This window comes from Aulostomus chinensis, chromosome 19 (genome assembly GCF_037954235.1).
Source record: "Aulostomus chinensis isolate RoL2024-O1b breed Wild chromosome 19, RoL_Achi_v1.0, whole genome shotgun sequence".
Taxonomy (NCBI): domain Eukaryota; kingdom Metazoa; phylum Chordata; class Actinopteri; order Syngnathiformes; family Aulostomidae; genus Aulostomus; species Aulostomus chinensis.
Window position 1 is genome coordinate 6,829,451 of NC_141338.1, and position 26,159 is coordinate 6,855,609.

The 26,159-nt window shown below is 43.0% G+C and overlaps 2 protein-coding genes across 3 annotated transcripts in view; one reads left to right on the plus strand and one right to left on the minus strand.

Annotated features, from left to right (window-relative positions):
- mtrex (Mtr4 exosome RNA helicase) overlaps window positions 1–19,388 on the plus strand; it is a 20,911-nt gene extending 1,523 nt beyond the window's left edge. The window contains exons 5-27 of the mRNA XM_086187320.1: window positions 3–115; window positions 694–868; window positions 1,021–1,111; window positions 1,203–1,327; window positions 1,500–1,598; window positions 1,723–1,843; window positions 1,926–2,057; window positions 6,098–6,177; window positions 6,505–6,615; window positions 7,849–7,950; window positions 9,644–9,769; window positions 10,323–10,473; window positions 10,977–11,149; window positions 11,243–11,311; window positions 11,387–11,512; window positions 11,589–11,699; window positions 11,777–11,965; window positions 13,595–13,758; window positions 13,847–13,952; window positions 15,140–15,196; window positions 16,157–16,319; window positions 17,761–17,865; window positions 18,170–19,388. Of these exons, the coding sequence (XP_086043446.1) occupies window positions 3–115; window positions 694–868; window positions 1,021–1,111; window positions 1,203–1,327; window positions 1,500–1,598; window positions 1,723–1,843; window positions 1,926–2,057; window positions 6,098–6,177; window positions 6,505–6,615; window positions 7,849–7,950; window positions 9,644–9,769; window positions 10,323–10,473; window positions 10,977–11,149; window positions 11,243–11,311; window positions 11,387–11,512; window positions 11,589–11,699; window positions 11,777–11,965; window positions 13,595–13,758; window positions 13,847–13,952; window positions 15,140–15,196; window positions 16,157–16,319; window positions 17,761–17,865; window positions 18,170–18,222 (2,742 nt within the window). The 3' untranslated portion in view covers window positions 18,223–19,388. The remainder of the gene's footprint in view (window positions 1–2; window positions 116–693; window positions 869–1,020; window positions 1,112–1,202; window positions 1,328–1,499; window positions 1,599–1,722; window positions 1,844–1,925; window positions 2,058–6,097; window positions 6,178–6,504; window positions 6,616–7,848; window positions 7,951–9,643; window positions 9,770–10,322; window positions 10,474–10,976; window positions 11,150–11,242; window positions 11,312–11,386; window positions 11,513–11,588; window positions 11,700–11,776; window positions 11,966–13,594; window positions 13,759–13,846; window positions 13,953–15,139; window positions 15,197–16,156; window positions 16,320–17,760; window positions 17,866–18,169) is intronic.
- Window positions 18,744–26,159, minus strand: part of plpp1a (phospholipid phosphatase 1a) — a 16,512-nt gene continuing 9,096 nt past the window's right edge. For both annotated transcript variants that reach the window (XM_086187324.1, XM_086187323.1), the window contains exons 3-6: window positions 25,019–25,299; window positions 22,647–22,704; window positions 20,559–20,735; window positions 18,744–19,747 (exon numbers count right to left, since the gene is read on the minus strand). In XM_086187324.1, the coding sequence (XP_086043450.1) occupies window positions 19,628–19,747; window positions 20,559–20,735; window positions 22,647–22,704; window positions 25,019–25,299 (636 nt within the window). In that variant the 3' untranslated portion in view covers window positions 18,744–19,627. The remainder of the gene's footprint in view (window positions 19,748–20,558; window positions 20,736–22,646; window positions 22,705–25,018; window positions 25,300–26,159) is intronic.

Genomic DNA, 26,159 nt, shown 5'->3' on the forward strand with positions numbered 1-26,159 from the left:
AGGAGTACCCTTTTGTTCTGGACCCCTTCCAGCGTGAGGCCATCTTGTGTATTGACAACAACCAGTCTGTGCTTGTGTCTGCTCACACCTCTGCTGGCAAGACTGTCTGCGCTGAGTGAGTAGCATCAGTGGCGCTTGCGTCGGCCCACTTGGGACACATTTTAAGAGTATATAATGATGTAGGCACAAAGAAACGAGACAGAAAGTGTGTTGATTTCATGAACAATTAAAAACTCATTTGTTCCTTAAACCTTTTCTTTTACTTCAGGAACTTTACAGGCAAAATCAGTTTCCGGCTATTTTTGGTTTGAATACAACATATATTCAGTGATTCGCTGATGGCAGCTTGGGTTGGTGATACGTACATATTTGGATCAGCTCCTCTAAGAGGATGGGGGCGGAAAACCCCTGCATCATTAGGATGTGTGACTCAAACCTTGATATCTAGTATGTTTGGATAATCACAGTCCTGTTGACTCTTTGAGGAGTTGATTGTACTGGGTGTGTGTGTGTGTGTGTGTGTGTGTGTGTGTGTGTGTGTAAAGAAAATGGCTTTTGACTTGTCAACAAAATTTAAGTAAAATAAGATCTTTGGAGAATCTTGAAATTTCAATTGGCCGCAAAAATCAAAATATTACTTCTCTGACTTGGCTTCACTTCAGATTAGTGATCTGATCTGCTGTCTTCCTGCAGATATGCCATTGCGCTGGCCCTCCGGGAGAAGCAGAGAGTGATCTTCACCAGCCCCATCAAAGCCCTCTCTAATCAGAAGTACAGAGAGATGTACGAAGAATTCCAGGATGTAGGACTGATGACTGGTGACGTCACCATCAACCCCACTGCTTCCTGCCTCGTCATGACCACAGAGGTGAGTAACAATGTTATCTGGGATAATATTTCATATAGGAGCAACAAATTCTTATAGCTATTTGGTCCGAAAGCTCCTTATTTCAAATATTTGTATCAGAGGGGGGTGTCACTCAAGGAGAGGAGGCTGACAGTACAGTGGTGTTGTCTTAGATTCTGAGGAGTATGCTGTACCGAGGCTCTGAGGTCATGAGAGAGGTGGCGTGGGTCATCTTTGACGAGATTCATTACATGAGAGATGCAGGTGTGTGAAGAACCCAAATGGCACAGACGTACACTCGGTGGTGTGTAAGACTGTTGGTAACATTCTGCTTTCACTTGTGTGTGCGTGTCAGAGCGTGGTGTGGTGTGGGAGGAGACCATCATTCTTCTTCCTGATAATGTGCATTATGTCTTCCTGTCGGCCACCATCCCCAATGCCAGACAGTTTGCTGAGTGGATTTGCCACCTACACAAGCAGGTGGGCTGGCATAGATGTAGATTTCCTGTGGTGTATTGGCATTCTGTTTTCTTAGTTATTACAGGAAACTCAAGAAGTTGTTAATTTATTTTGCACATATTTGTGTTTTCTATCCCTTTTTGTGTGTGTGTTGTATAATAAATTATACTTCCGTCCCTTTTGGGTCCTGTAGCCGTGCCATGTTGTCTACACAGACTACCGTCCCACACCACTGCAACACTACATCTTCCCAGCAGGGGGCGATGGACTCCACCTGGTGGTTGATGAGAATGTAAGTGCGCTCTGAGAAATCCTGCAGGCTGACATATTTTTCCAGGGCTATTAAGGCCTGTTTTTTTTTTTATTATTTAAGATGTAAGGGATCATCTGAGTGTTGGTGTTTTGCATTTGTTCAGGGAGACTTCAGAGAGGACAACTTCAACACAGCTATGCAGGTTCTCAGGGACTCAGGGGATTCTGGGAGCAGTAGTTCAGGAGGCAAGTGGGACCCGAGAGGACGCAAAGGAGGAACTAAAGGTGAGCGTGTACTTATGGAGTTTAAATAATGTGAAAGTTTTAAGGTATCACAATAACATGGTGTAATTGTATGCCTCTTCAGGTCCCTCTAGTGTCTTCAAGATCGTGAAGATGATCATGGAGAGGAACTTCCAGCCTGTCATCATTTTCAGCTTCAGTAAGAAGGAGTGTGAGGCCTATGCTCTGCAAGTGGCCAAACTGGACTTCAACAGGGGTATGTGCTTTTGGTGTTGGTTCCTGTGGCCAGCAGGGGGCGACTCCACTGGCTGTTTCATGACATCAAGATTGTTAAAAAAAAAAAAAAAAAAGCTCTTGGCTTTGTGAACACTGTATCTCAGTGACATCTCAGGGGAATGATTTCATATTTTGCGCAAACACTCAAATGGACTACAGGATGAAATGGTCAAGGTCACTGGGACTGGAAAAAACAGCACTAAATTCACATGCAAAAATGTTAATATAGCATGAAATGATGACATTCTACATCCCAAGGGTAATACTTTTCTGTAGTTTATCCAGTTCCTTCTCAGAAAAGCCGCCAGGGACCGATAAGTCCCATTTAGCTGAAAAAGAGACTGAAACTGAGCATGATATGGCCCATTTAACAAGTTCATTCTGTTTATTAACTGACATTGGAATATTTTTATGGACAAAAAGCTCCTAGTTACAGCTCTGCCACTTTGTCACACAGTTGGAAACAGCCAGTTTGAACTCAAGCCCCCCCTTCTGAAAGGCCCACTCTGTTGTGACTGGCCAGCTGCTTAGAGCGTGTCAGGCACGTCACGCCCCCCCTCACCATAACCAGAGCTATCCTGTCAGGGCAGCTTGAAATGAAAACTCCCTCAGTGCTGGAGTATGAATCACGAAAGCACCTTGTGGTGTGTTGAGGTGCATCAAACCCGACTGGCTCATGAATCACAAGACTACCGAGCCCATCAGCCTATATCACAAGAAGAAGGTTTTCTTACTTTGCAGTTTAGTTGTTAGTTGGCACATCAAAGAAAAACACATTTTTCACATGACGTTCCCTTTCAAGCCTGTTATAAAACCTCTTGCAAGTCGTTTCTACATCAGTATATCATGAATCTAGACAAACATAGATGTAAACTGTAGCTGGATTTGTTGGCAGAGGTGTTCAACCACAAGGCAGTTAATTCTAGTTTGTATGGATAAAGTAGGAATTGTGGTGAGGACTGTGGTGAGGAAATATGGCACTCTACAGTTGCATGGAAAAAGTTGATTTATATCCATTGTATCATAAACTTCTGTTTGTAATATTTTCCATCTCAGCAACTCATCATTGTAGATTGTTTATTTGGCCGAATGTCATGAACATCATTCATCTCTTATTAGCTAAAAGTGTTTGGTTGTTGCATCTGTCAGCTATCTGGTATAAAGGTCACTCTATCAGCGTATGGAACAATGCGAATATTGTTCATCAGGTTAGGAGTTGAGGGCAAGATCGTCTCTACGCACTGAAATGCCAGAGCACTTTTTTTTTTCCTTTAAAAAATTTTCTGGGATAGTTGAAATTATGCAGACAGAATCTCTCCAGAATGCCGAATTGTTGGAATGTGAAGCTGAATCCTCCCCACTGAGTGGATGTTGTGATGAATATGGCTTATTGTGCCAGTGGGTTAGCAGTGATGCTGCCTCACCAGGACAAGTATCTGCATGATGGGAGATGATCCAGCACTGGATTGATCTTGGCTCATAATTTTGGCCGTCTCAGGTGTTTTCAGTGAAACAAACATGCTTACTTTGGAAATATTTTTCCTCCCATCATTTCTTAGCATGCCCCTTAACATTCATATAAACAAGGTGATGGTGTACACTTCATCAACCTTTTGTCTGCCAGCACTACATGTATTATCCATATTGCAAGGAAAAAACACCAAAAAAGAATAAATTCTTATCAAAGATAATTTCTCAGTTCAAGAGCAGTTTCATGCGTTGTGAGAGTTTTCTTAAGCAAACTTTCCTTGAAATTCTGGCAGACGCTATCTGGTAATAGCATTCACATAATTCAATCACTAAACAGGGAAAAGCTGTTGAAGTAAAATCTAATATCTAAAGGAGTGAAATTATCCAGATGTTTAAACAAATCCGTAGCTTTCATGATAAAAGTGATTGTTAGTCATGGCTGCAGGAACGTTGCATCAAATATTTTAGCTCTGATTTCATATGACAGCTGAAAGAGTCGGTCCAACACTTAAAATGCAGCGTGAGTTTCACTTGTGAAAGTCTTTGTGCTTCTTCCTCACAGGCATGGTTTTCTTTCCTCTCTAGTAAAACTTACACTTCAAAAAAAAAAAAACCTGTGGCGTGTGTGTGTGTGGGCAGGTTTTTTTTTTTTTGGTGGTATAGAGTTACTCTTTTTTTGTGTGTTTGTGTGTGAGTGTGTACAGGAGATATGGTAAGGAGAGGGAGCAACGTGGCTTCTCTGGTTCTTTTCCACCTTTTTTTTCTCTTCTTTGTGCCTTCTCCTTTCCATCCATCATTTTCTGAGCCCCCCGCTCCCCCCCACAAAGTGATCTGTGACACTAAGTAGTGTTTGTGGACTGGATGAGCCCTGTTGGAGTCAAGGGTCCTGCTGGGGCCAAAACAAAAAGCGAGTGACCGAGTGCAACTGACAAACTAGAATTATAGGCTATTACATGGAAATACAGGCAGGTGAACTGTCTTGTTGTGTTGTTGTTGGCTCCTACTGCTGCTGTTAGTTCTGCAATGTCACCATTTGATCAATTCTCAAGTATCCCAGAATGTACTCGCGGGCTTACCTCCCTAGCAGGGGTACAGATCATTAGTTTCATCACAACGAGATCCAACAGTTAACCTTCTAGTAAACAAGCCAATTATTTCCCATCAGAAAACTCCCAAAGTGTTGCAATGTGATTCATACGCAACACTCAGTACAGTGTGTGAAATAAACTCACATGACAGTACATGTAGTTAAGTGGTAATTTCTTATGAATTGCACAAGTTATTGTTGAGAAGTGCTCATGCACATGGCTGGACCACTTAGATGCGTCCACAACACAAGTAAAATAATGTGACAACAGGACGCGTTAGTCTGCAAACTCCAGGGTGTAAAAATCAAGCCGGTGAAACAATGCCGGTCACGCCCACTTCTGTTAGATACTAAATCAAAACCACCAACCAGATTACTGTCACGTTTAAGACCGAAGCATCCAACACACTCTTCTTAGAAGGTATGGTGATAGACCTTTATTTAGATGGCTGCTTATTGGTGAAATTCCAAAATCCTTGGCAAAGACGTCGCATCCTAAAATGGGGCTGAGTCACAACCCCAACTGCAAAAACTTCCTTCTTGACATTTGCTTTGTATACTCAGGATCCCCAGAGGATGGCTCTTAATGTCTGTTGTGATCTTCTGACATTCCCCTTCCTGCCAGGAAAAAAAGGTCCAGTTGTATAAGTACACTGGGCAGATTACCATCACATTTATGGAGACTACTCCATGCTCTCAAGAGGGAGAAACCCACAAAGAGCTTAAAGGAACCCTCTGTTCCCTCCACAAATCGAAGATTTTTTTAGCTCATGGCTGCCCAGAGTGTAAAAATATCAAACGAGTGTGTTAGTATACGTTCACACGTGCAAGTACCCTCAGTGTTTGTGTGTGTGGTGTTTCTTTATTCTTGTATTAAATCTTTGGACCTGCAAAAGAAAATACTGGGCAGCCAAATGTTGACATCCTATTACTCTTAATAGATGAGGCTGAATTTTGCCCAGAATGATGTCATGAATAAAGATAGACCTGTGACTAAGTTTCCACATGGCTAATCCAACCAGCCACAACAATGTCATGTGATTAAGATAATAGCAAAACAGCAATGGCGACACATGACTTTACAGCTGACAGAAACGATAATGAATCAGGTACATATATATTATTCATATGTCTGAATGTGTCAAACAGAATTAAACTGACAAATTACAGAAGTAGAACAATCTGTGTCTTTACGTAAGATCATGTAAGTAATGCAGATAAATCACTTGCTTGCTCACCTTCTGTTTTTTTTTTGTTTTTTGTAAGCAGTTAAAAAAACAAACAAACCTGTCTTCACATCGTCCCTGAATAACCTGCACATGTTGAGTGAATTGCACTTATGAAACATTTAAAATCTCCCCAAAGCACTTGTTAGAGCAGACCGAAGCTTTATTTTTTTACTCAGACTTGTTTTCTGTCAGCTGTGGGAAGGTGTTGATAAGAACAGGAACTTTTTGTTTTAGATGAGGAGAAACGCTTGGTGGAGGAAGTGTTCAACAACGCTGTTGACTGCCTGTCAGACGAGGACAAGAAACTTCCCCAGGTGAGGCGGTCTGGTGCTTTCCCACCGTTTCCCTTCAGCTCACACGACGTTTTATTACTGTCTGAGACGGTCCCGCAGAGTCTCCTTCACCGCAGTTTCCTTCAGCGTCATAAAGCACCCTCAGTATAAGTAGCTGCTCACTTCATGTCAACATTGGCTGCTGTTTTACTCTTCTGTGTTGAGTCACTGAATGTAAATCAGTCTTGTTCAGCCCTGAGATGTTAGCCTGCTCTAACACAACCAGCAGAAAGGTTGTGCTTGAACGTCTTTGGTGTTTTATGTTTTGAATTTAACGCTACGTGCCCGATGATGCTCTCTGCCGGTCAGGTGGAGCACGTGTTGCCACTTCTGAAGAGGGGGATAGGGATCCACCACGGAGGTCTGCTGCCCATCCTGAAAGAAACCATTGAGATCCTCTTCTCCGAAGGGCTGCTGAAGGTGCCGCTGTCTCTGCGTCAAGTCGCTCATCAGAGCTCAATAATCTGTTTCCGCACACTCAGGAGGCTCACGGCCGTGGTTTGATCTGTTAAAGATTGGTTCACATTCTTTATATATGAGGTTTAATGCACTTCACTTTCTAGGCACAATATAAAGTAGAGACATTTATCGCCCTCTGAGCCGTCGCCATTGTGAAATCATTACACCGCACACGGGTCGAGTCACAATCTCGACTGCTCAATAAACCTTTCGCTAATGAAATGTCACAATTTAATTTAATTGAAAATTCTCAGCTCAGAACAGATTATTTTCTCTTGGATTAAAAAAAAATCAATGATGTTTTATTTTTTAAAGCTATAATTGCTCCTTGTGCCTGATTTACTGAAGAGCTTTTTTAAAAATTTAATCACAGTTTTGTTTTTTTGTTTTTCCAAATCAGCCTTTATTTTAGTCTGGAAAACAGTGAAGTAGAGAACCTCATTTAACAGAGGCAATAACTGTTGCTATGCAACGAGGAAACTGAGGGAAATTAGATAAAACTGCAGTAACAAATACAAATGGAATATCAGATCAAAGGAAGAGGACTTGGGTGCTGATACTGGTTTCATTCCAAAACACAACATGACTGATAAGTATATGCAACTTCATTAAACTAATTTGGAATATATTTAAATTCAATATGTGTCTGATTACTTTTTGCTCTTGTAATCAGTAGTGCTGTGTGGTACAGACTTGTTATGCTATAGTAAATATAGTGGCAACAATAACACTGATAATATTATTAATAGTCAACAGAATGCTGATATCGCAAGTGTGTATGGAAATCAGATTGCAGCGGGAAAAAGTTCTCTTTCACTGTCAGTATATCCTGGCAGCACAGTGGTGAAGTGGTTAGCACTGTTGCCTCACAGCAAGAAGGTTCTGGGTTCGAGTCCTGGCTCGGGCACGAACATGAGTTTGCATGTTCTGTGCCTGTGTGGGTTCTCTCTGGTACTCCAGCTTCCTCTCACAGTCCAAAGACACCGTAGGTGTGGCTGTGAGTGTGAATGGTTGTCTGTCTCTATGTGTTGGCCCTGCGACGGACTGATGACTCATCCAGGGTGAACCCTGCCTCTCACCTGAAGGCTGCTGGGATAGGCTCCAGCCCCCCTTAACAGGATAACCGGTATAAAATGGATGTTAGTGTTAGTGTATCCTGATTGTGTCAATGATGGATTTGTATTCTCATCCCAGGCCCTGTTTGCCACAGAGACGTTCGCCATGGGCATCAACATGCCAGCTCGCACTGTGCTCTTCACCAGCGCACGCAAGTTTGACGGCAAGAATCACCGTTTTGTAAGAACACACACACACACACACACACAAAAGCAGTGATTGCCACTTACATGCTGTCCTGTCACGGGAAAACTCTCTGTAGCAGCACTGGATTTATTCCAAAATCCTGCATTTGATGCAAAAGCCAGAACAAAGGTTTTGCACGTATAGATTATATTTGTCAAACTTGGCCTCCATCTTTGGAAATATTTCTGTTATTTGATGGGAGCTGCTGCATGGTCCGGAAACATCCAGTCAGAGAACTAACGGAGGCTTAAACCTCTGCTCGTGTACCTTCACTGAGCAAACGGTGCTAGCTCTTTAAAGCTTGGTGTGGAGTTGTCACTCCGTGTGTTGCTCATGAGGCCTTTATAAGGTCTTAAGAGCTGCGGCTTGCATCGCCACATAAACAGCCACGTATTGTTTATATGAGCTGGGGGCTGTGTGTGTGGGTGTGTGCTTGTGTGTGTGGGTGTGTGCTTGTGTGTGCACGCGTGTGGGGCTGCCGTCACTCCAGAAACAACCTTCATCTTCAGTTCATACACACACACACAAACTTGAGGAGAATGTGAGAGAAGAAGAACACTGCTCTCCAAGAGATTCATCAGGAACATCTGGTGACTCTGACGGTGCCAAAGCTCCACGCAGGCACTCGAATACACACTACTCTCATTCCTTCACTGCTGTGTTTCAAATCAGGACCTGATCCCATGGCATGCCTGAAATGAATATCAGATCATTGCAATGCAAGAAAACGCTTACCTGCCTTCAGTTTTCTTCATTTTATTGCTAAAAGACCTGGGGTTAAATGGGAGCCATGTGCGGCGCAGATAATAGCCCTCAAAGGCCTGTGGAAATCTGGTTCCGTGTCTTCCTCTCCAGACGGTTGCATCACCCACACTCGCAGTCGCACAGCCTTTTCTACAAAGATCACCTACAATGTCAACAGAGAGCCTGTAATTATGCTGTCCAATACAACAAAACATCATGTCAAACTTACCGTAGCTCATCAACTCTGAACTCCATTCACAAAACAAGCATTCTAGGAGTTTGCTTGTCATGGAAAAGGTGAAAGAAAAGTGCCTTTTCTTCCTTTGTGTTACAGTTGATACGATTCTTGAATAGGTTGAATTAAATGCCTCAAAATATGGTCAGTGGTTCACACAAACTTAAGATATTTAAAAGTTGTTTTTTTTTCTATGGTTGCTAACAAAACTACAAACGTCATCACGTTGAACTTGCAAAGCTTCATTGCGGTGATATCAAAGTCATGTGTTGACCGTTCACTCAGATTAACTTGCAAACCTTTGCAAATCCAATGAAAATCTCGCATTGGCTGTTGGTCAAGAGAAGCTCTGGCCTAGCTAACTACCAGACTAGCTTACAACAGCAGGTCATCCCTGCTGCCCTTTACACTTGCTAAGTTATCACACCTCATTCAGGAGGAGTTCAGCAGACCTCAAGTTGTCTCTACTACTGCTTACGGTGAATCACTTTTCACTGCCCCTGGACCAGACATGACAAGGTTTCTTTTTCCAACTGGACTTAGGATTTGGTTACTTTGGTCATAGTTTTATCTCAGTGCGTCTTATACCTTGTTTTGAAATGCCTTCCCTCTGTAGTAGAATGTACTCTTGTAGTTGTCAAAACAAGACATATGTATTGACACAGGTATAGTAAACATTGTCTCAGAACCTCCCTCCCTGTCTTCTAGATCACTTCAGGCGAGTACATCCAGATGTCTGGGCGTGCTGGACGGAGAGGAATGGACGACAGAGGAATTGTGATTTTCATGGTGGATGAAAAGATGAGTCCAGCTGTGGGCAAACAGCTACTCAAGGTACCATGAATCTGGCTCCTGTCAAGTGCCGTTCTTTACACTGCAGTTCATCAGTTGCTATTCATCCATCACGTCGACACAGACCTTTTCAGTGCTGTCTACATGTTGTCATCAGCAAAACACTTTTCCCCGATTTTTCCGCTGAGAATTTAATGATTGAATGGAACTATTGAGAGCTGACTCATCAGTGATTCACACTCCGGATAATCAGGCCGTCAAAGCTGACAAGCCAGACACTCTCAGTCTGTAGTTTTTGATTTGACACTTTTATAGATGTGCTGCTATAAATATGAAGCTGCACTTATTTTGAAAGCGTTTGCATTAATTAAAAGTATTTATTGGCACTGTCCCGCTGTTTATGGTGGATTGGATGTCGAGCACACATCTGTGCTTCAGATTTTGAAGTCCTCATCTGTGTTTTTATTCTGGGAATTCAAACTGCATTCATTATCTTTCTTGACACACTTGCAAAAAATGAATAAACTTCCAAATTAGATGATTACGTTTCCTTTAATTTGTCTGATTCTTCTTCTTATTTTATTTTGCTGTGCAGGGCTCAGCGGACCCTTTGAACAGCGCTTTCCACCTCACCTACAACATGGTGCTGAACCTGCTGCGCGTGGAGGAGATCAACCCGGAGTACATGCTGGAGAAGTCCTTCTACCAGTTCCAGCACTACAGAGCTTTGCCCGGTGTAGTGGAGAGTAAGCACTCATCTCAGAGCCGTTAATGAGAAACAGTTCTGACATACTACAGACTGAAGGTGTTTTCACGCCTCATGTTTGGCGGTGTTCATTTTTGGGCAGGTGTGAACGCAAGGCAACAACACATGCACCTTCTTCCTGTGTTGATCATCTTACTTCCACCCTAAACACATCTGTCTCATCAACAATCCCCCCAGGGATGTGATTGCTGGCTTGGATTTCTCTCTTTGTGAAACCATAAGTAGAACGTTCCAAATTTACAAATTGAAGACATAAACTTAATCGGAACGGCGCAAATGAACAACAGGTGTGAAAACACCCTCAAACACATCTTTGACAATTATCACAGCAAGTTTGTTGTGATTCTACAACTATGATAAAATTACCACGGTAAATATTTTCGCTGCCAATTAGCTGTCGAGAAACGTTGAGCGAAGATGTCAAAAAGAACCATATCGCCCGCTTCTGTGTTTCACTGCAATTATGTCTCATTTTCCGCACAGGAATAAAGAAGCTGGAGGAACAGTATCACACTATTGAGATTCCCAACGAAGAAGGTGTGGTCACCTACTTTAAAATCCGACAGCAGCTAGCCAAACTGGGTAAAGAGATTCAAGAGTTCATCCACAAACCCAAATACTGCCTACCTTTCCTGCAGCCTGGACGACTTGTCAAGGTAGAGCTTCATACGCCTCCTGCACGCATGAATACAGAACAATAATTGTGTATTTTGACACGTTACTTCATGTCTTTGATGTCATTTGCACAGGTCAAAAATGAGGATGCTGACTTTGGCTGGGGAGTTGTTGTAAACTTCAGCAAGAAGGCTAACGTGAAGGTGAGTTCAAGATGTCACTGGGTGTTTGAATCCATTTTCATGTGACTGTGATTAAACCCCACCTTCTTCAAGCAGACCACCACTGACATGGAGCCGCTGTACACGGTGGAGGTTTTGGTCCACTGCAGCAAGGAGAGCGCTAAAGATTCAGCCACCGAGGCTGCTAAACCTGCTGCCCCTGGAGAGACCGGAGAGATGCAGGTGGGTGACGATGCACGTGACTAGTACGACCACACGTGTCCGTGTACGGGTGAGTGAGTGTGAAGGTTTTGTCCAGGTGGTCCCGGTGATGCTCCACCTCCTGACTGCCATCAGCTCAGTTCGTCTTTACATCCCTAAAGACCTGAGGCCCTTTGACAACAGACAGCTGATGCTCAAGTCTATACAAGTAAGTAAAAAGTACGCATCTTGAAATGAAGGGAAACAGAAACAGAAATAAAAACCTTTTTCTTTGCCCCTCCCCAGGAGGTGCAGAAGCGTTTCCCAGATGGCGTTCCTCTGCTCGACCCTATCGATGACATGGGCATTAAAGACCCTGCGCTGAAGAAGGTCATTCAGAAAGTGGAGGCCTTTGAGCACCGCATGTACTCCCACCCTCTGCATAGCGACCCCAACTTGGAATCGGTCTATTCTCTTTGCGAGAGGAAAGCTGTGGTGAGGCCTGATTATTTTGTAGTTGTGTTTACAGAACCGAATGGCAGACCATTTCAAAAGTCAAACGGCAAGCTCCTATTTAAATGTTGATAATTTATCTACAGGATGCAGTTGTGCACCTGTGATTTATTGATATCTCATGTACCTACGTTGGTGGCTGACCCTTCACGTGTTGTTTCCTGCCAGACTGGTTGGCTGTGTCCGTATATAGTCATGTAGACAAACACAGGAAGACAGCAAGAAGACCATTTCTACTGGGCCTCACCCTAAATCACGTAGCTGGACTCAGCCTCATGGGACCACAGCAGCCGAGGGGAAGAAGAAATGAAACGTAGATTAAGAATCTAGGTTGTGGATGAAACTAGAAGAGTTTTGAAGCGTATCTTGTTTCAAGGGAGACTCTTAATCGGAAACCACAGCAGCATGACTTAACAGCAGTTGTGGAGAAACGTGGCATGTTGTGTTGAAACACCCAGGCGTATCTTTAGTTGTGTAACACCAACAATAAAGTCATTAAGCTTGGTGTCAAAGGGATGTTAGCTGCACTGCAGCTCCACTACACGAGTGGCTCAACAAACGCCTTTCCTACTGAGAAGATCTGTCAGCGAAATTAAAACCTCGAACAAAAAGTTACCTGTGTGGAAAGGAACTCACAATTTTTAGTAGGTGAAGAAATTTTGAAGCAAAATGTAAGGAAATTTAGTGTAAACATTTGACGTACAAATATACCCGTAGTATTCATGGAAGGGTGTGAAAACAGAGAAAGTGTGAAGTTGACCTCTTTTCAAAGAGTATCACCTGAGAAATCCACGTAGGAGTTTTGGATACGTTCCACCAACATTAGCTCAGTAATATTTGTTAGCATTTCTCTCTTTTTTTTTTTTCCATCTTCACAAACACCACTTTTATGATTTTATTTCATCTATGTCATTTAGCCTCTTGTTAGCGGCTCCTTTTTTTTAATAGACGTAAAAAGGTTTGGAATTCCTGGATGTGTTATTCACTGCCGTATCTTATGCCTTCGAACAAAAATGTCTCAAGCTTTTGTGAATCAGATCTTATTTCAGGCGTTTAACCAAAAACCCATCGAAAACACTCCATTGACGTTGAGCCGAGGGAAGCGAATCTTCAAACTGAGTTCCATTTTAAAAGAAGAGCACCACTTTGAGACGGACGATTGGACCGTCTGGTTTCATGTTGGATGGAAATCTGTCTGATTGGGACAAATAATCTCACTCACTGGTCTGGAGACTGCTGATCGTTTCTTCTGGCATCACTTCTTCGAACGTTTGGCATTAGGAAATCTCTGTTGTCATTTTCAGTGTAGCCAGCAGTCAGAACTTTGATGACTAAACCACATTGGTGCCTGCGCTTCCTCTGAGGTGCTCAGTCACTATGAGGGTTAGAGTTTAAGTCGTAATGGAAAGATAAAGGAAAGCTGAGCAGGACAATTTCAAACTGTTGGCCGACACCTTCAGTACTCTGCTCCTTCACGATGACGGCGTGTGTGTGTGTGTGGGGGGGGGGGGTGTTTAAAATCAACTTTTGCAAGGCTTTGGATGTTGGGCTTCACCGCGTCATATGTTTTCAAGGTGCTTTTGGTAAGAAATCCGTGTCCATGTGCTCTAGATTGCAGCAGATGTCCGAACAGCCAAGCGAGAGCTGAAGAAAGCTCGGACCGTTCTGCAGATGGACAAACTGAAGTGCAGGAAGCGAGTCCTGCGGCGCCTCGGCTTCGCCAGCCCCTCTGATGTCATAGAGATGAAAGGGCGGGTGGCCTGTGAAATCAGCAGGTAGGACCCAGCAGCATGGAATGTGACCGACAACTGGCTCATCAGTCCTTTTGTTGACTGATAATCATTTTATCTCTCCTTCTTGCAGTGCCGACGAGCTCTTGCTTACTGAGATGGTGTTCAACGGCCTCTTCAACGATCTGTCGGTCGAACAGGCCACTGCCCTGCTGTCCTGCTTCGTCTTCCAGGAGAATGTACGAACAAATGCATCCACACACAAACACTACTAACTTCCATAATTCTCCACATAAATACACATTGTCCCTCCTGACCACTGAGATAAACATTCCCTCACATCTGAGCTCGAATTTGCATTCCTGGCCTCGTCCCCGTGCGCTGCAACCCAAACAGAAACCTGACATTGACGTGTGTTTGTCCTGCCTAATGAAGCCTGCTCCCTGGCTGAGGCAATTCACCGTCACGTGGTCTACCAAATCTTTTCTTTGGCTCCGCATCAGTTCAGGCCACGGAACAATTTGCGGCTTAGCTCAGTCATGACTCCCACTGTTGTCCGTCTTTTTTGTCTTCGTCAAACGCGGAGCAATTGTCATGTTTACATACCTACACCAGACAGCTGCTAAGTGTTGGTAACGAGCACCTGCTGCAGGCTGATCCACCCTGTGTCTGTCAGTCTGTCTGTCTGTCCCTTCCTTCCAGCCTTCCTTCCTTCATCTTACTGCCTCAGTTGGAGTTTTACCACAATGATTTAGTGGGTCATTCCCTCACTATCAGAGCTCTGAATGATTCCCGACCCTGTGACATCACAAATGTTTACTATGAAGCAGACTGACATGGAAAAAAGAAAATTATTTAACTCTCATGTTTGAATTCTGGCTTGTTTTTTAAGTGTATTCCAGGAAAATGTCTGTATTAATCAAAAGAATGGTAATGACAATGATCAATTGTGTGTCTGGTTATTATAGAAACACCAGAGTCTAAATGTCCAACATTGCCAGCCTCAGTGTGAAACATTTAAGTTTGTCAGGGTCACGTTACATTTTCCTGTTAATCTGCCAGAAACGCTTCCTTGAGGTACTGAATCTGGACTGGAGAACTTTTTCACCGTCTCACTGATAAAGTATCCTTTTGCTGATAGCGGCGAGGCTGCTGCATTCACTTATAACAGCTGACATTTTAAGCCGCCCAAGGTCATTTTGACTGGATTAACCATCGCGTGATTAATTAAACAGAGACAGAAGGATCAATGGTTAGAATTAGCGGCAGCATCCGTCTGTTGATCCCACTTCAGCTGTTAATGCGCACAAATTCCTCTAACCAGCGTGAAAGAAGGAAGGAAGGGAAACTGTTGATTTCTTCTCCGTCGCACCAACATGTTTGAAAGTCGCTTGCACAACATAAACTCGTGCATTTCGTCCTCCAGGCCAGTGAGATGCCAAAGCTGACAGAACAACTTGCTGCACCGCTGAGACAAATGCAGGTGAGGTGTAGGAATGTACCTGATGGTTAAAGCAACAGTATGAAAATGATTCCAGATCATCCTGATTGTACTCCCACTCACTGGTAGCGGGGAGTTTCCACACCCCCCCCCCCCCCCCCCCAAACACACACACCTGCTCCAGCAGGGGAGTGTCACAAGGTCCAGTCCATGGAGATCCAGAGATCACTGATTTTATGACACAACAGCACAGTTTGAAATGTGGCGTAAGGTAACCGCCATGTTTGGTTTGGATTGGATACCACTTTATATGAATTGCAAAAAATGTGTTTGAAAACTAATAAAACATTTCGATTCCTATTCGACCATGAATCACTGTAAAACAAAAAGGCCTGATTTTGTTTTCAGAACTCAGGTGGAACAGTGTTGACGCAGGAGGATCCTCCTGTCACTCCTGTGATTGCAGAACCTCTTCAGTTTTCTTCAGGATCTTCTGAACACTCACTTGAGTAGTTTTCTGATCGTATCGCAGCATCGTGATGATGCAGCGTCGGCCTCGTAGTCTTGGTCATTATTCTCTCTTTCACCAAAACCTCATTGGTCTAGCAATGGCAGTGCTGATTTCATCAGGAGAACAGTGTCGCATCAACAAGCGTCCAGGATCAGCTCTCTCCTGGTCCACCCCCGTGTCGACTCCAGCCCTGTAGCGTTACACCGCTGCTGTCCAGTCGCTTGCAAGCTTTAACTAAGGCGACTATTTGAATTGTCTTTAAACATGCATTGGTGCTGAAGCCTCACCAGACCTCGACCATAAAGCTGATACGATGCAGCAACGTTAACGAAGGGTGTCACAACGATGAAACTGCCATTTCCTTTCTGAAAACTCTCACTGCACCCATAGCAACGGAATGCTATGCATCAGCGATTATGAGTCGCTGCAGCAAGAATCTGGCAGTAAAATCTAAGGTTTGGTATAAACGTGCGTGCCGTTGCTCTTTTCAGGAGTGTGCGAAGCGGATAGCCAAAGTGTCTGCGGACGCAAAGCTGGAGGTGGACGAGGACACCTACCTGGGCCAGTTTAAGCCTCACCTGATGGATGTGGTCTACGCTTGGGCCAACGGCGCCTCCTTTGCTCAGATCTGCAAGATGACCGATGTTTTTGAAGGTGTGTAGCTCCTATGAATATCCAACGGCTCCTTCTTCTTCTCCAAGCGTTGAGGTCGTTAATGTCAACTCAGGTTTTTAGAATGAGATTGTGATGTTAAAATGTGTAGTGAAGTGAGCTTTGAACTGAAGTTCACCCGAGCACAGCATGGAACCCACAAATCTCACCTCCACTACAGTCTGGAGCCGTCTCAGAGGTTCTGATTGATTTATGATGAGCTTTGATAAGAATCCAGGTCCAAGAACTTCTGCCTCCATCTGCCAGGAAGATCTCAGCTCGAAAACATCCCTCCAGCGTCATAACCAGGATGTAATGCGGAGTTGGGAAACAGGGGAGTAGTAGGCCACCACCTCCTTGTTAGTGTTGGCCAGTACAGAAACAAATGACCAAGAAATTCTGAAACCAACATTGAGGGTGTGTTTTCACATCGCTTTTCTTGTCTTTCTACCAGCTAAACACTAAAAAGTTGGTTGTGCTTTGTTAAAGTTAATAACAGAAAAATCTATGGTGAAAATGATCAGAAGTGAACTGAAACTGAAATGGTGAACTGAAATATCCCCGTGTCGTAGTAATTGGTTGTCTTTTTATTTTGAAAACCCTGACACTGTAACTTGCTCTGCGGTAAATGCCTTTGTTTTATTTTTGCATAAAAAAGTGACAGAATTGAATTTTGTTATTTCACATACTTTATTGGGTGTGTTGGGATTAAGTTCATCATCTGACTATGTGAGCAGGTTTATTGTGTGCTGAGTGCACTATCTTTGAGGTTTGAGTGCAGTATTTGTCACAGTCTTGCCTTTAGATGTTTAGCAAGTGCGGTGTGCATTGGGAACAGGCAGACTGGTCCCTGCTGCTGATCCTGGGTCAGCCATTACTCAACAGCCAAACAGCTATGGTGGTGTTAAATAGATAGCTGGTCAGCTAGTTACTAGATAGCATCCAGAACAGCACCTAAAATTGGAGTGCCCCTGTATTCTCATTTGTACGGTACGTGCATGGAAACAGTTGGGAAAGCTGCCAGGGACGGAGAGCAACAGCTGACAGTAAAGATGGCGGCCAAATGTGGAAATAGATAGTGGGACAGTGAGCATGTGTGTTCACTTCCATGTTGCTTATCACATGTTCCATGTATGTGGTTAATCACAATCAACTTGATTCAATTAATTATTTCACAGCCTGTTTATTTTAATTATCATTCGAAACGCTATTCTCCATTAAAATTGTATGTCCAATGACACTGGACCTCTACATCTATTAAAGTGATTACCGTCAGTCTTGTGGAAACATGGTGACAGTAATAAGTACACCCAGGAAGTAAGTTTTGTATGTGACACATCCTGCGATACAGAACTGCGACTGACTTCACCGAAAGGATTTAAAGACCTCTTTGTTTTCATAGTATGAAAACTGTGTGTGTCTCTCTCTCCCTCTCTGCCTGCAGGGAGCATCATCCGCTGCATGAGGCGTCTGGAGGAGGTACTGAGGCAAATGTGCTCTGCTGCCAAGGCCATAGGAAACACTGAGCTGGAGAACAAGTTTGCTGAAGGTAAGAAACCACACAACTCCTAGGGCCCGATGTCGTTTACTAATGACAGCACGGATGTTAAGACATGTTTATAGGGGTGAGATCAGCTTAATTCAAAATACTATTTTGACAGTATTTGAAAAAAAACAACATCCTGTGGCTGTTTCATGGTATTTTTTCATGTCTTCATTTTTTGCAGCTAATTTTGATGGTTTGGTTCATTTAGCGTTGCACCTTAAATGCATGATGTTGGTGATTCCTCCTCTCTCAGGGCTGTGTGGAGCTCTGATGGGTGAGTGATGATTCCGTCTTTACTTCTCTGCAGGAATAACAAAGATCAAGAGAGACATCGTCTTCGCTGCCAGCCTTTACCTGTAGTCACCATCCCTCCTCCATGATGATGATGATGCCCACAAATTAATCAAATTTCTTACTTCATGCTCTCTAGGGCCGGTCCAGGGCTCCGTAGTTCCCTTTTTAAGGGGTCAAATTGAGTACCATTGGTTGAATTTAATACTTAGTTCAGCTAAACTGTTCTGGTAGGACAAACCCCCCCCCCCAGATTATTTTTCCAGGACATTCATGACAAAATCTTGTAACGTTGAGTCCAGGATCTCCATAGTTGAATGAAAAACCAGTTCCAGGATACTTGAAGTCGGCCCTCTGTAGCTTCTACAGTACATAGCAGGAAATGACACGCTACCACTGAATGAGCCAAATAATCTGAAAACAAGTATTTCTCTTGAAAAGCAGTGCTTGAGTGTGGCCAGAACTCATTTAACAGTTGTTTTTATTTTATTTTTGTCACTCTCCTCAGCAAAGGATTACTTCAACATGTCCAACAAGATCAACACAATACATGTTTTAAGTTTGTGACAGATCATGACTTCGCATGTGTGTTCATGTTAATAAGTAAAATGGCTTTATTTTTCCTTTTTTTTTTTTCTTTTAGACATTTGTACATATTTAACTTTTTCAAAAAAAATTCTGTATGGTGTTTTTTTTTTTCTTCATACAGATGATACAAAAGTACATACTTGTCTGTTGTCTTTATATTAGTTCTTCGATACACAGGGAGCTGTGGTAGCAGCAGCAGTCCAGCAAAGGCAACACGAGACTCAAACTGACCGTCTACTCTTCGACGCTCAAGCGTGACACAACAAAAGCCGCCTCCTCCTCGGTTGTATTGGGTTAGATGGTTGAAGAGTATGACGCGCGGAGTCCTGGAGTCAGCAGCATCACCTCCTCTGGTCAAGGATCAGCTTTAGTTTTGAACACATTCTATAAATGTACACTTAAAACTATTAAAAGAAAAGTTCTGAAAACCTCTGGCTGCTGTAGATACACGAAGCTAAATCAGATCCTCGAGCAGACTGACTCCCAGGAAGGAAAAGCACAAGGCAGGCTTACATTCACAGGTTTCCAACCCTCCTCTCTCAGCAGTGGTCAGACCCCTTAGTGGGTGCATGCAGTTAAATCTTCCCACTGGCTCAGTAGATAAATACATGCTATATGGTTCCCATCCAAGCTATCTCAGTAAACGCACCTTTAAGGGTTGGACAGGTTGTCTTTGAAATAAAATTACATGTCTTTGGATCTCTAAACAGGCCTGAGGTTTTTCTTCCAGAGTTTCTGGAGTATCTTCTTTGGGATGGATCCAACCGGATCAGGTAGTCGCCACACTGTAAATCCATGCAGGTTACTGGATGAGGATTAGCGTGAGGTGAGAAGGCGAGAGAGCTGGGACTCTGGACAGAGCCGAGCTGTCCTCCCCACGCTTTGCTTAGTTGGGACTTTCAAAGTGGTTTCCATTTGTGGGGGTCTCCTGAAGGCTTGTATGGGGGATTTCTGCCTCTTTGTGGGAGTCAGCAGGTGGCTTGAAGAAGTCAGAGACAAAGAATACCTGCAGGATAGGAATGAAGAATTTGAAAAGAAAATGCATGAATGCAGCAGTCTCGATTTGCAACTGCTTAAAAAGAAACATTGGAACTTTTTAGGAGAAGCATTTTAATTAAGAGAGAGGACTCATGTTTGTGTGACTTCACACTAGACGAGGGTTAGGGTTAGCTATCGTTTTACATATTACACCTTGAAAACTGCACTATTTTAGCCTTGATTTTCCACTAGCGGACAAGTTTTGGAGCTTGTCAACAAAAGCCTGAGATCAAGAGACAACACAGACACAGAGGTGCAGGCTGTGTGACCTATTCGAAGACGATGAATAGCTGACACATTCCAGCTGTCTAGCAGGAAAAATATCTGGATAAATCTGATGAGGCTCAGCAAGATGACCCAATCAAAGTAAAAGACACTGCGCTAAGGGAAACCTGCGGGAGGGGTCACTTGGAATAACAGCAACTGTCACTTAAAAATGTGCATTTGCAGCACAAAAACCCTTTCCTAGCTCCAGGACATCAGCTGAGAATGTAGTGAACATTTTGAGAGACGCTTGTAAATACCAAAATACTGATCGGTGTTTTTTTCTCTTCTGGCAGCTCACAGCAAACTGGTGCGAGTGCAGAACGAGTCGTTGCTACGCTACACTAAACAGCTGCAGCCTCTTCACCAAAAATAAAGCAGACATCAGTGTGCTGGTGTTCTTATCAAACTCAGCAACAAATGACATTTCTTAAAATGTCTTACGACTAAATCATCCCTTAAAGATAATTATTTTACTGACCAACCTTTGTTAAAGATTAAAACTCATTACTCACCACCAGGATTGCCATCAGGGCCCCCTGCAGGAGTCCTGTCAGCACGTCACTCCAGTGGTGTTTATAATCCGAAACCCTCGACAATCCCGTGTAGACTGAAGCGGCAATCAGGAAAAACTGGATTGTGGGTCTCAGCAGCCTTGCCCATTCAGCCTGGAGTCGAGCTTGCAGGTAGAGCTGAAACACACAAAGACGTTCAGGGCTGCATGATACGACCTTGGCCCTGGGTGAGCTCCCAGAGTCAGCAGCATTCCTGCAGCAGGCAGGAAAATGAGCAGTGGTTTCCAGATGATTTGGTTCATTTACATTTCCACTTCCATGACCACGTTACAGACGTATCTGCCACACAGGAAAATACTGTAAAAGGTTCTCGCATTACAGAAACATGCTCTTTTTATGGCTTAAATGATCTGTTGTACTGTCATTTACTTCCTACGTCCTTCAAATGTGAGAACTTCAGCAGTTTTAACACATTTATTAGGTCACATTTGCCTGTCAACCAGGTCTTGAAATAATTAGCAGCACGAGTTCTCCATAATCCACTCTGATATTGGAAATGCCAGTGTACCAGTTATCATGGAAGGATCAGCTTGAGTCAGCTGAACATGGTGTTCTTCTGCCGCACAGACCAGACACTTCTTCTGTTTCTACTAAAAACAGAGGGTGTGTCTCTGTTGTTTCAATCAAGGACAAACAGGCAAGCCGCTTCATCCACAGCCACGATCCTCTTCCTGTTCTACTTCAGTTCTGAAACATACCGTGTCATGTACTTTGCGTCAAGAGGAAAGAAGAGCCCTCCAGGGTTTGTAGGTAAATGTTTAAATGTCAACGTCTGTTTCTTGAACTTCCTGCTCATGCAGAGGGAGAGGGCTTTATGATGGTGCCAGGACTTTGTCCCTGTGTCTATTTATATCCTCTGGTGCTGGATGAATCAGCAGCCCATTAGGTTTATCGGGGCTAGGCAGTCCATGTAGCACTCAGGGATACTCCAAGATGCAGCAATTCTCTGGTCAAACGTTTCCAAGATGATACATGAATGAATTCTAGTTTGATTCATTCATGAAGTAAAATTAGCAGCAGTGACAGCAGTTCTGACAAATAACTGGATAAAAAAAACTAATTGACTCTGACTAACTATACACAAATGCATGAAAAACAAACAAACACAATTACTCACAGTAGAAATGAAACAATCTAAATGAGTGTCACTGCCAAATTAATGTTTTCTATTAATTTTGATTTATATATTATTAATTAGATTGATAGTCTGAAAATTTGGCTTATGATATCAAGCACAACTGTTTTGAGTGTCAGTGTCTGATAAAGTAGTATTCCGACCAGTAGCCTGTTTTGTACTTCCACTTTATCTTGTGATACCAGTTTGTACCACAAAAGACAAAAGTGAGCCACGGCGGTATTTTGGCTAAATGGTTGGGCCTGTTGTGATACGGTGACTTCTTGTCATCCATTGAGGAACAGAGTAGTTTTACAGGACATAATGAACCCAAGCTGGCTTTTTTACGCTCAAATATTCACTCACTAATTTGCTTTTCAAGCAGGAGTTTCGCATGTTTCTTTGCTTTCTTGCCAAGAGTTTAATGAAAAGAGGTTACGGTTAACGCTACAGTCAGTAGCTGTTAGCTTAGCATAAAGACAAGGAGCATGGGGAAACTCCTACACTGGCTTTATGTGAAGGTAACAGATTAATCTACAAATACTTCTAAATCTCACTAATTAACATAGGATATCTTTTGTACCTTAGTACAGCTAAGGTAGGCATTTCCCTACTTCCTGTCTTTATGCTAAGCTAATAAATTGCTAATATCCTGTTATTTGATACACAGGACAGTGTTGATTTTCTCATTCGGTTCATCCAGAGAGAAATGAAACATGCAAATTTCTAAAAATCTACCAGAACGTCATCTTGATTTAAAGCAGTTTATCAATTGCAATTGATCAGAGGCTACAAATGCATGAATCAAGAGACTTTCGGGTCCTGCTCTGCACCCTGCTTCTGAGCACAGTCAAGACTAATATATACTGATTTATGAAAATGGAACTGGTTTTGGTACTGGTTTTGGTACTTACAGCCAGGAACAACATGCAGTACATGGAAAAGGAGGAGTGGCCAGAATAGAAGGATAGCCTGCAATGGAAAGACAAAAGCATGACTCAGCACTTTCCTGTGTCCTTGATTAATTCATAGAAACTTCAAAAGGAAAATTAGAGGATGGAGAGATGCTTTGTTTTGGTAACAGATAATTAATAAGTAACCACACAACATCCTGACAAACCCATATTTGGGGTTTTATGAAGAGTCAATGACAGGTATGAGTGTTTGTAGCTGTGTGTGTGTTGCTAAGGTGGCTCCACGTTTTGATGTTGATGGATGTGTACAGAAGCATCGCGGAAGAAGCAGGTCCTCCTACTACCGTAGTTACTTCCTGTTTATAACAACAGTGCCACAGCGTGCTGTTTTTAAACCGTCCACACCGACGTGAATTCACACATACTGCACTATAACAGCACACCGTCTCACCAGACTGTTATTCCACTCTGGGGGTGAGGCGTTTGACTCGAAATATTTATTTCAGAGTCAGATGCCACCGTCGATAGGCAGCTTGTTAGAAGGAGCAGGTCCACGCGCCCGGTTAGGAGTCTCTGGGCCAATTTTGGCTGACTTCAGGCTGCTGATACCTGGCCAGATTATCGGTGTATAAATCGGTCCAGATGGGGTCATAGCATCCCAGTGATATTTTAGCAGGCTACATCAGGTCTGTTTACCTTTGATTCAACAGTCATACTGTGAAGGAGCCAGACTTAGGCCATGGAAACAGGGCCAATAAAACACCAGCACACTCTGACCAAACTCACAGCAAACTTGCTAGATGTGTGACTCAAGACCATCACTAACCGGTCAGAACCTGGATTTGTTGAATAATTTGGAAAGAATTTGCTTATGAGCAAAACTAACTACACTATTATTTGGCGTTAATTAGCTTTTGTTCACACACTGCATTCTAACATGCAGATATTAGCATTTAGCTTAGAGCACAGCTGTACATAAGAGCACTCACATGACAAAAGAAACGGCGGTACATAATCAGACACGACTAAGTCGCTACCCTGGAATTATAATTACTATTTAGGGTTTCATTCAGAAGTAATTTGGTATAATTCAAGTAATCGCTAAGTCTTCCCCATCCAACAAATACTCTAATTAACACCCGGATCAAGTTATTTATTCATTCTGTCTTGATCAACTTCAATCAATAATCTATCAAACTAGTTCTTACTGAACAACACAGGCTGATGTACCAGACCTGGGCAGAAAAACCAGACGGATCAATAATATAACAGTGCTGACCTCCTCAATAGAGGCAGATTAAAAGCGCTCTGTGGTCTCTGTGGTAATCATGTAAGTTCTGACAAAAAAATATGAGCTTCTTATGGACTCCAGCCTTCAAAATATCACACAAAACCTTTGTGTACTTCCTGCATCTTTTGCCTCTTGAATACAAATATACAGCTCTGACAGTGGACCTCGTCTCCCAGAGAATTTAAACTAAGCTGAGGGGGAATCACATTTCAGTAAGATGATCTCCTCCCTGGCTGCACTTATTTGCTCTATTAGTGATCAGTAGACTGGCCTGAACACACACACAAACAAGAGGGAAACGTCCGGATATTGAATCTTAAAAAGCTTCTCTTATCTCCCTTGAATCAATTCTTTTGGTCTGCTGCTGATGATGTTTGTCGCATTATGATACACGATAAAGCTGCCAGACTGCAGAGCGGTCGAGGGGCTCCAGGAAATATAAACAATCGGGTGCCACACCCTGTAAATGTAGAGGAGATAAGCAGAGCGGGGTGACATTTACACTCAAAGGCTGTGGCTCAGGCAGCTATCGGCTCTAAAAAGGGACGAGGGGAACGACATTCAGTCTATGAGGAACAAAAAAGTGAACAGAGAGGCACAGAGTTAGAAACAATATATTCAGAGCTATTTAGGCTTCTGTTTCTATAATTATCACCAGTCTTGCTCGGTGGTCACGGCTGAGCCAGAACGAGAAGTGGATATCCTCTCCTATACTTCCATCTGTTCTGAGCTGATAAGGACTTCGTCCACGCCAGTTAACATTCCTGTGATCACACTCAATCGCATCGCTGCTCGTGTGTGCTGCACATGTTTCAAAGTGCATCTTGCTTTAAAGAAAATAAAAAGAGCCGTCAGAAGGGGGTGATTTTTGGTGTCACCATTATTACATAACTACTGTGTGGAGAGACAGCTAATCTTTAACCTTTAAACCAGGAGTTACAACACAGTGGAGCCCCCCCCAAAAATCGGATCTTGTTAATCTGTATCAAAGCAGCAATGAGCCCAGCAGCACATTTCAACATCTCATGAATTCATTCCTGGATGAAATGAAAATTTTTTACAGAAACGTTGTGACGCCTACCTGCCCTCGTTGACCATGGTGGGGTTTCCAGTGCAGGTGAACTCCTCAATGTAAACACCTGATGAGCAATTGATGGTCTTCCAATCAGGTTTGCACACATCCAGGAAGTGTGGCCTCAGCCGGCCAATAGAATACTTTGCTATGTCGGTGAGCGACTGACTCATTGCAGCACCGAACAAGAAAGTACCGATTGCCTTGTAGACACAGGCAATGTAGCTGCCGAAAGAGGACTTGGATTTGAGGCGCTTTAGATAAACTGAAAGGCACTCGCCAAAGATCATCTGTGAAGGGAAGGAGGGGGAACAAGTTAGACGTCTGCGCAGAGATACAGGAAAATCATGATCGTTCTCAATTAAATTTCTCAATAAGTGCATTTCTTTTAGTCTGAGAACAGAAAAAAATTAACAGTGACAAATTCATTTTAGAGGATGTCCACTTAAGTAAGATAGTTATTGACAGAGGCCAGATTTTGATGACTCACTTCATAAATGCTTATTATTCATCACTGAGCAGGAGATGGAATTCACTCAAACTATCAACTGTGTTAGTTTGAATTAAATCATGCTTCCTGAGGGTAAAATATGTCTTGCCTACTTCAGCTTGTTTATAGGAAATGTAATTCACGTTCCTACTTTGTGTGTCAGATGAGTGACTCATGAATTCCTCCTGCCATGAATGGCGTGTTTTCAGGTGCACGTGTAGATGTGGCCTGTTTGGAAACAGTGCTAACAGATAACAGGCCCAGGGGGCTTCTACTCATCTGTCAGAAAGGCTGTTGGCGGGTTCTCTCTGCTTTCTGTCTTATCTGTATCTCTGTATCCACTCTTGATGAATCACTGAGGATTGAGGAGGTTTGTTTTTGCAAGTGCTGACTGACCTTTACTCCCTTCAGAAAGTCTGTTCTGTGAGGTCACCATGCAGGCTTTGGCTTTATGAGAAGAATCTTCCTCTATGGAAACCGTTTTTGTGTCAGTGGGCCATTCCCCGGAATCAGTGCCATTTGCATGTTATCATTTCCCCCTCAGCACTTTATGAAATATTGAAGCACATTCTACTTTTCGACATGGGTACTGGTGTATCTGAAAACTTTTATTTTTACAGGATTTCTCAGTGGGTTTTTTTTTCTCTCCATATAAAAAGC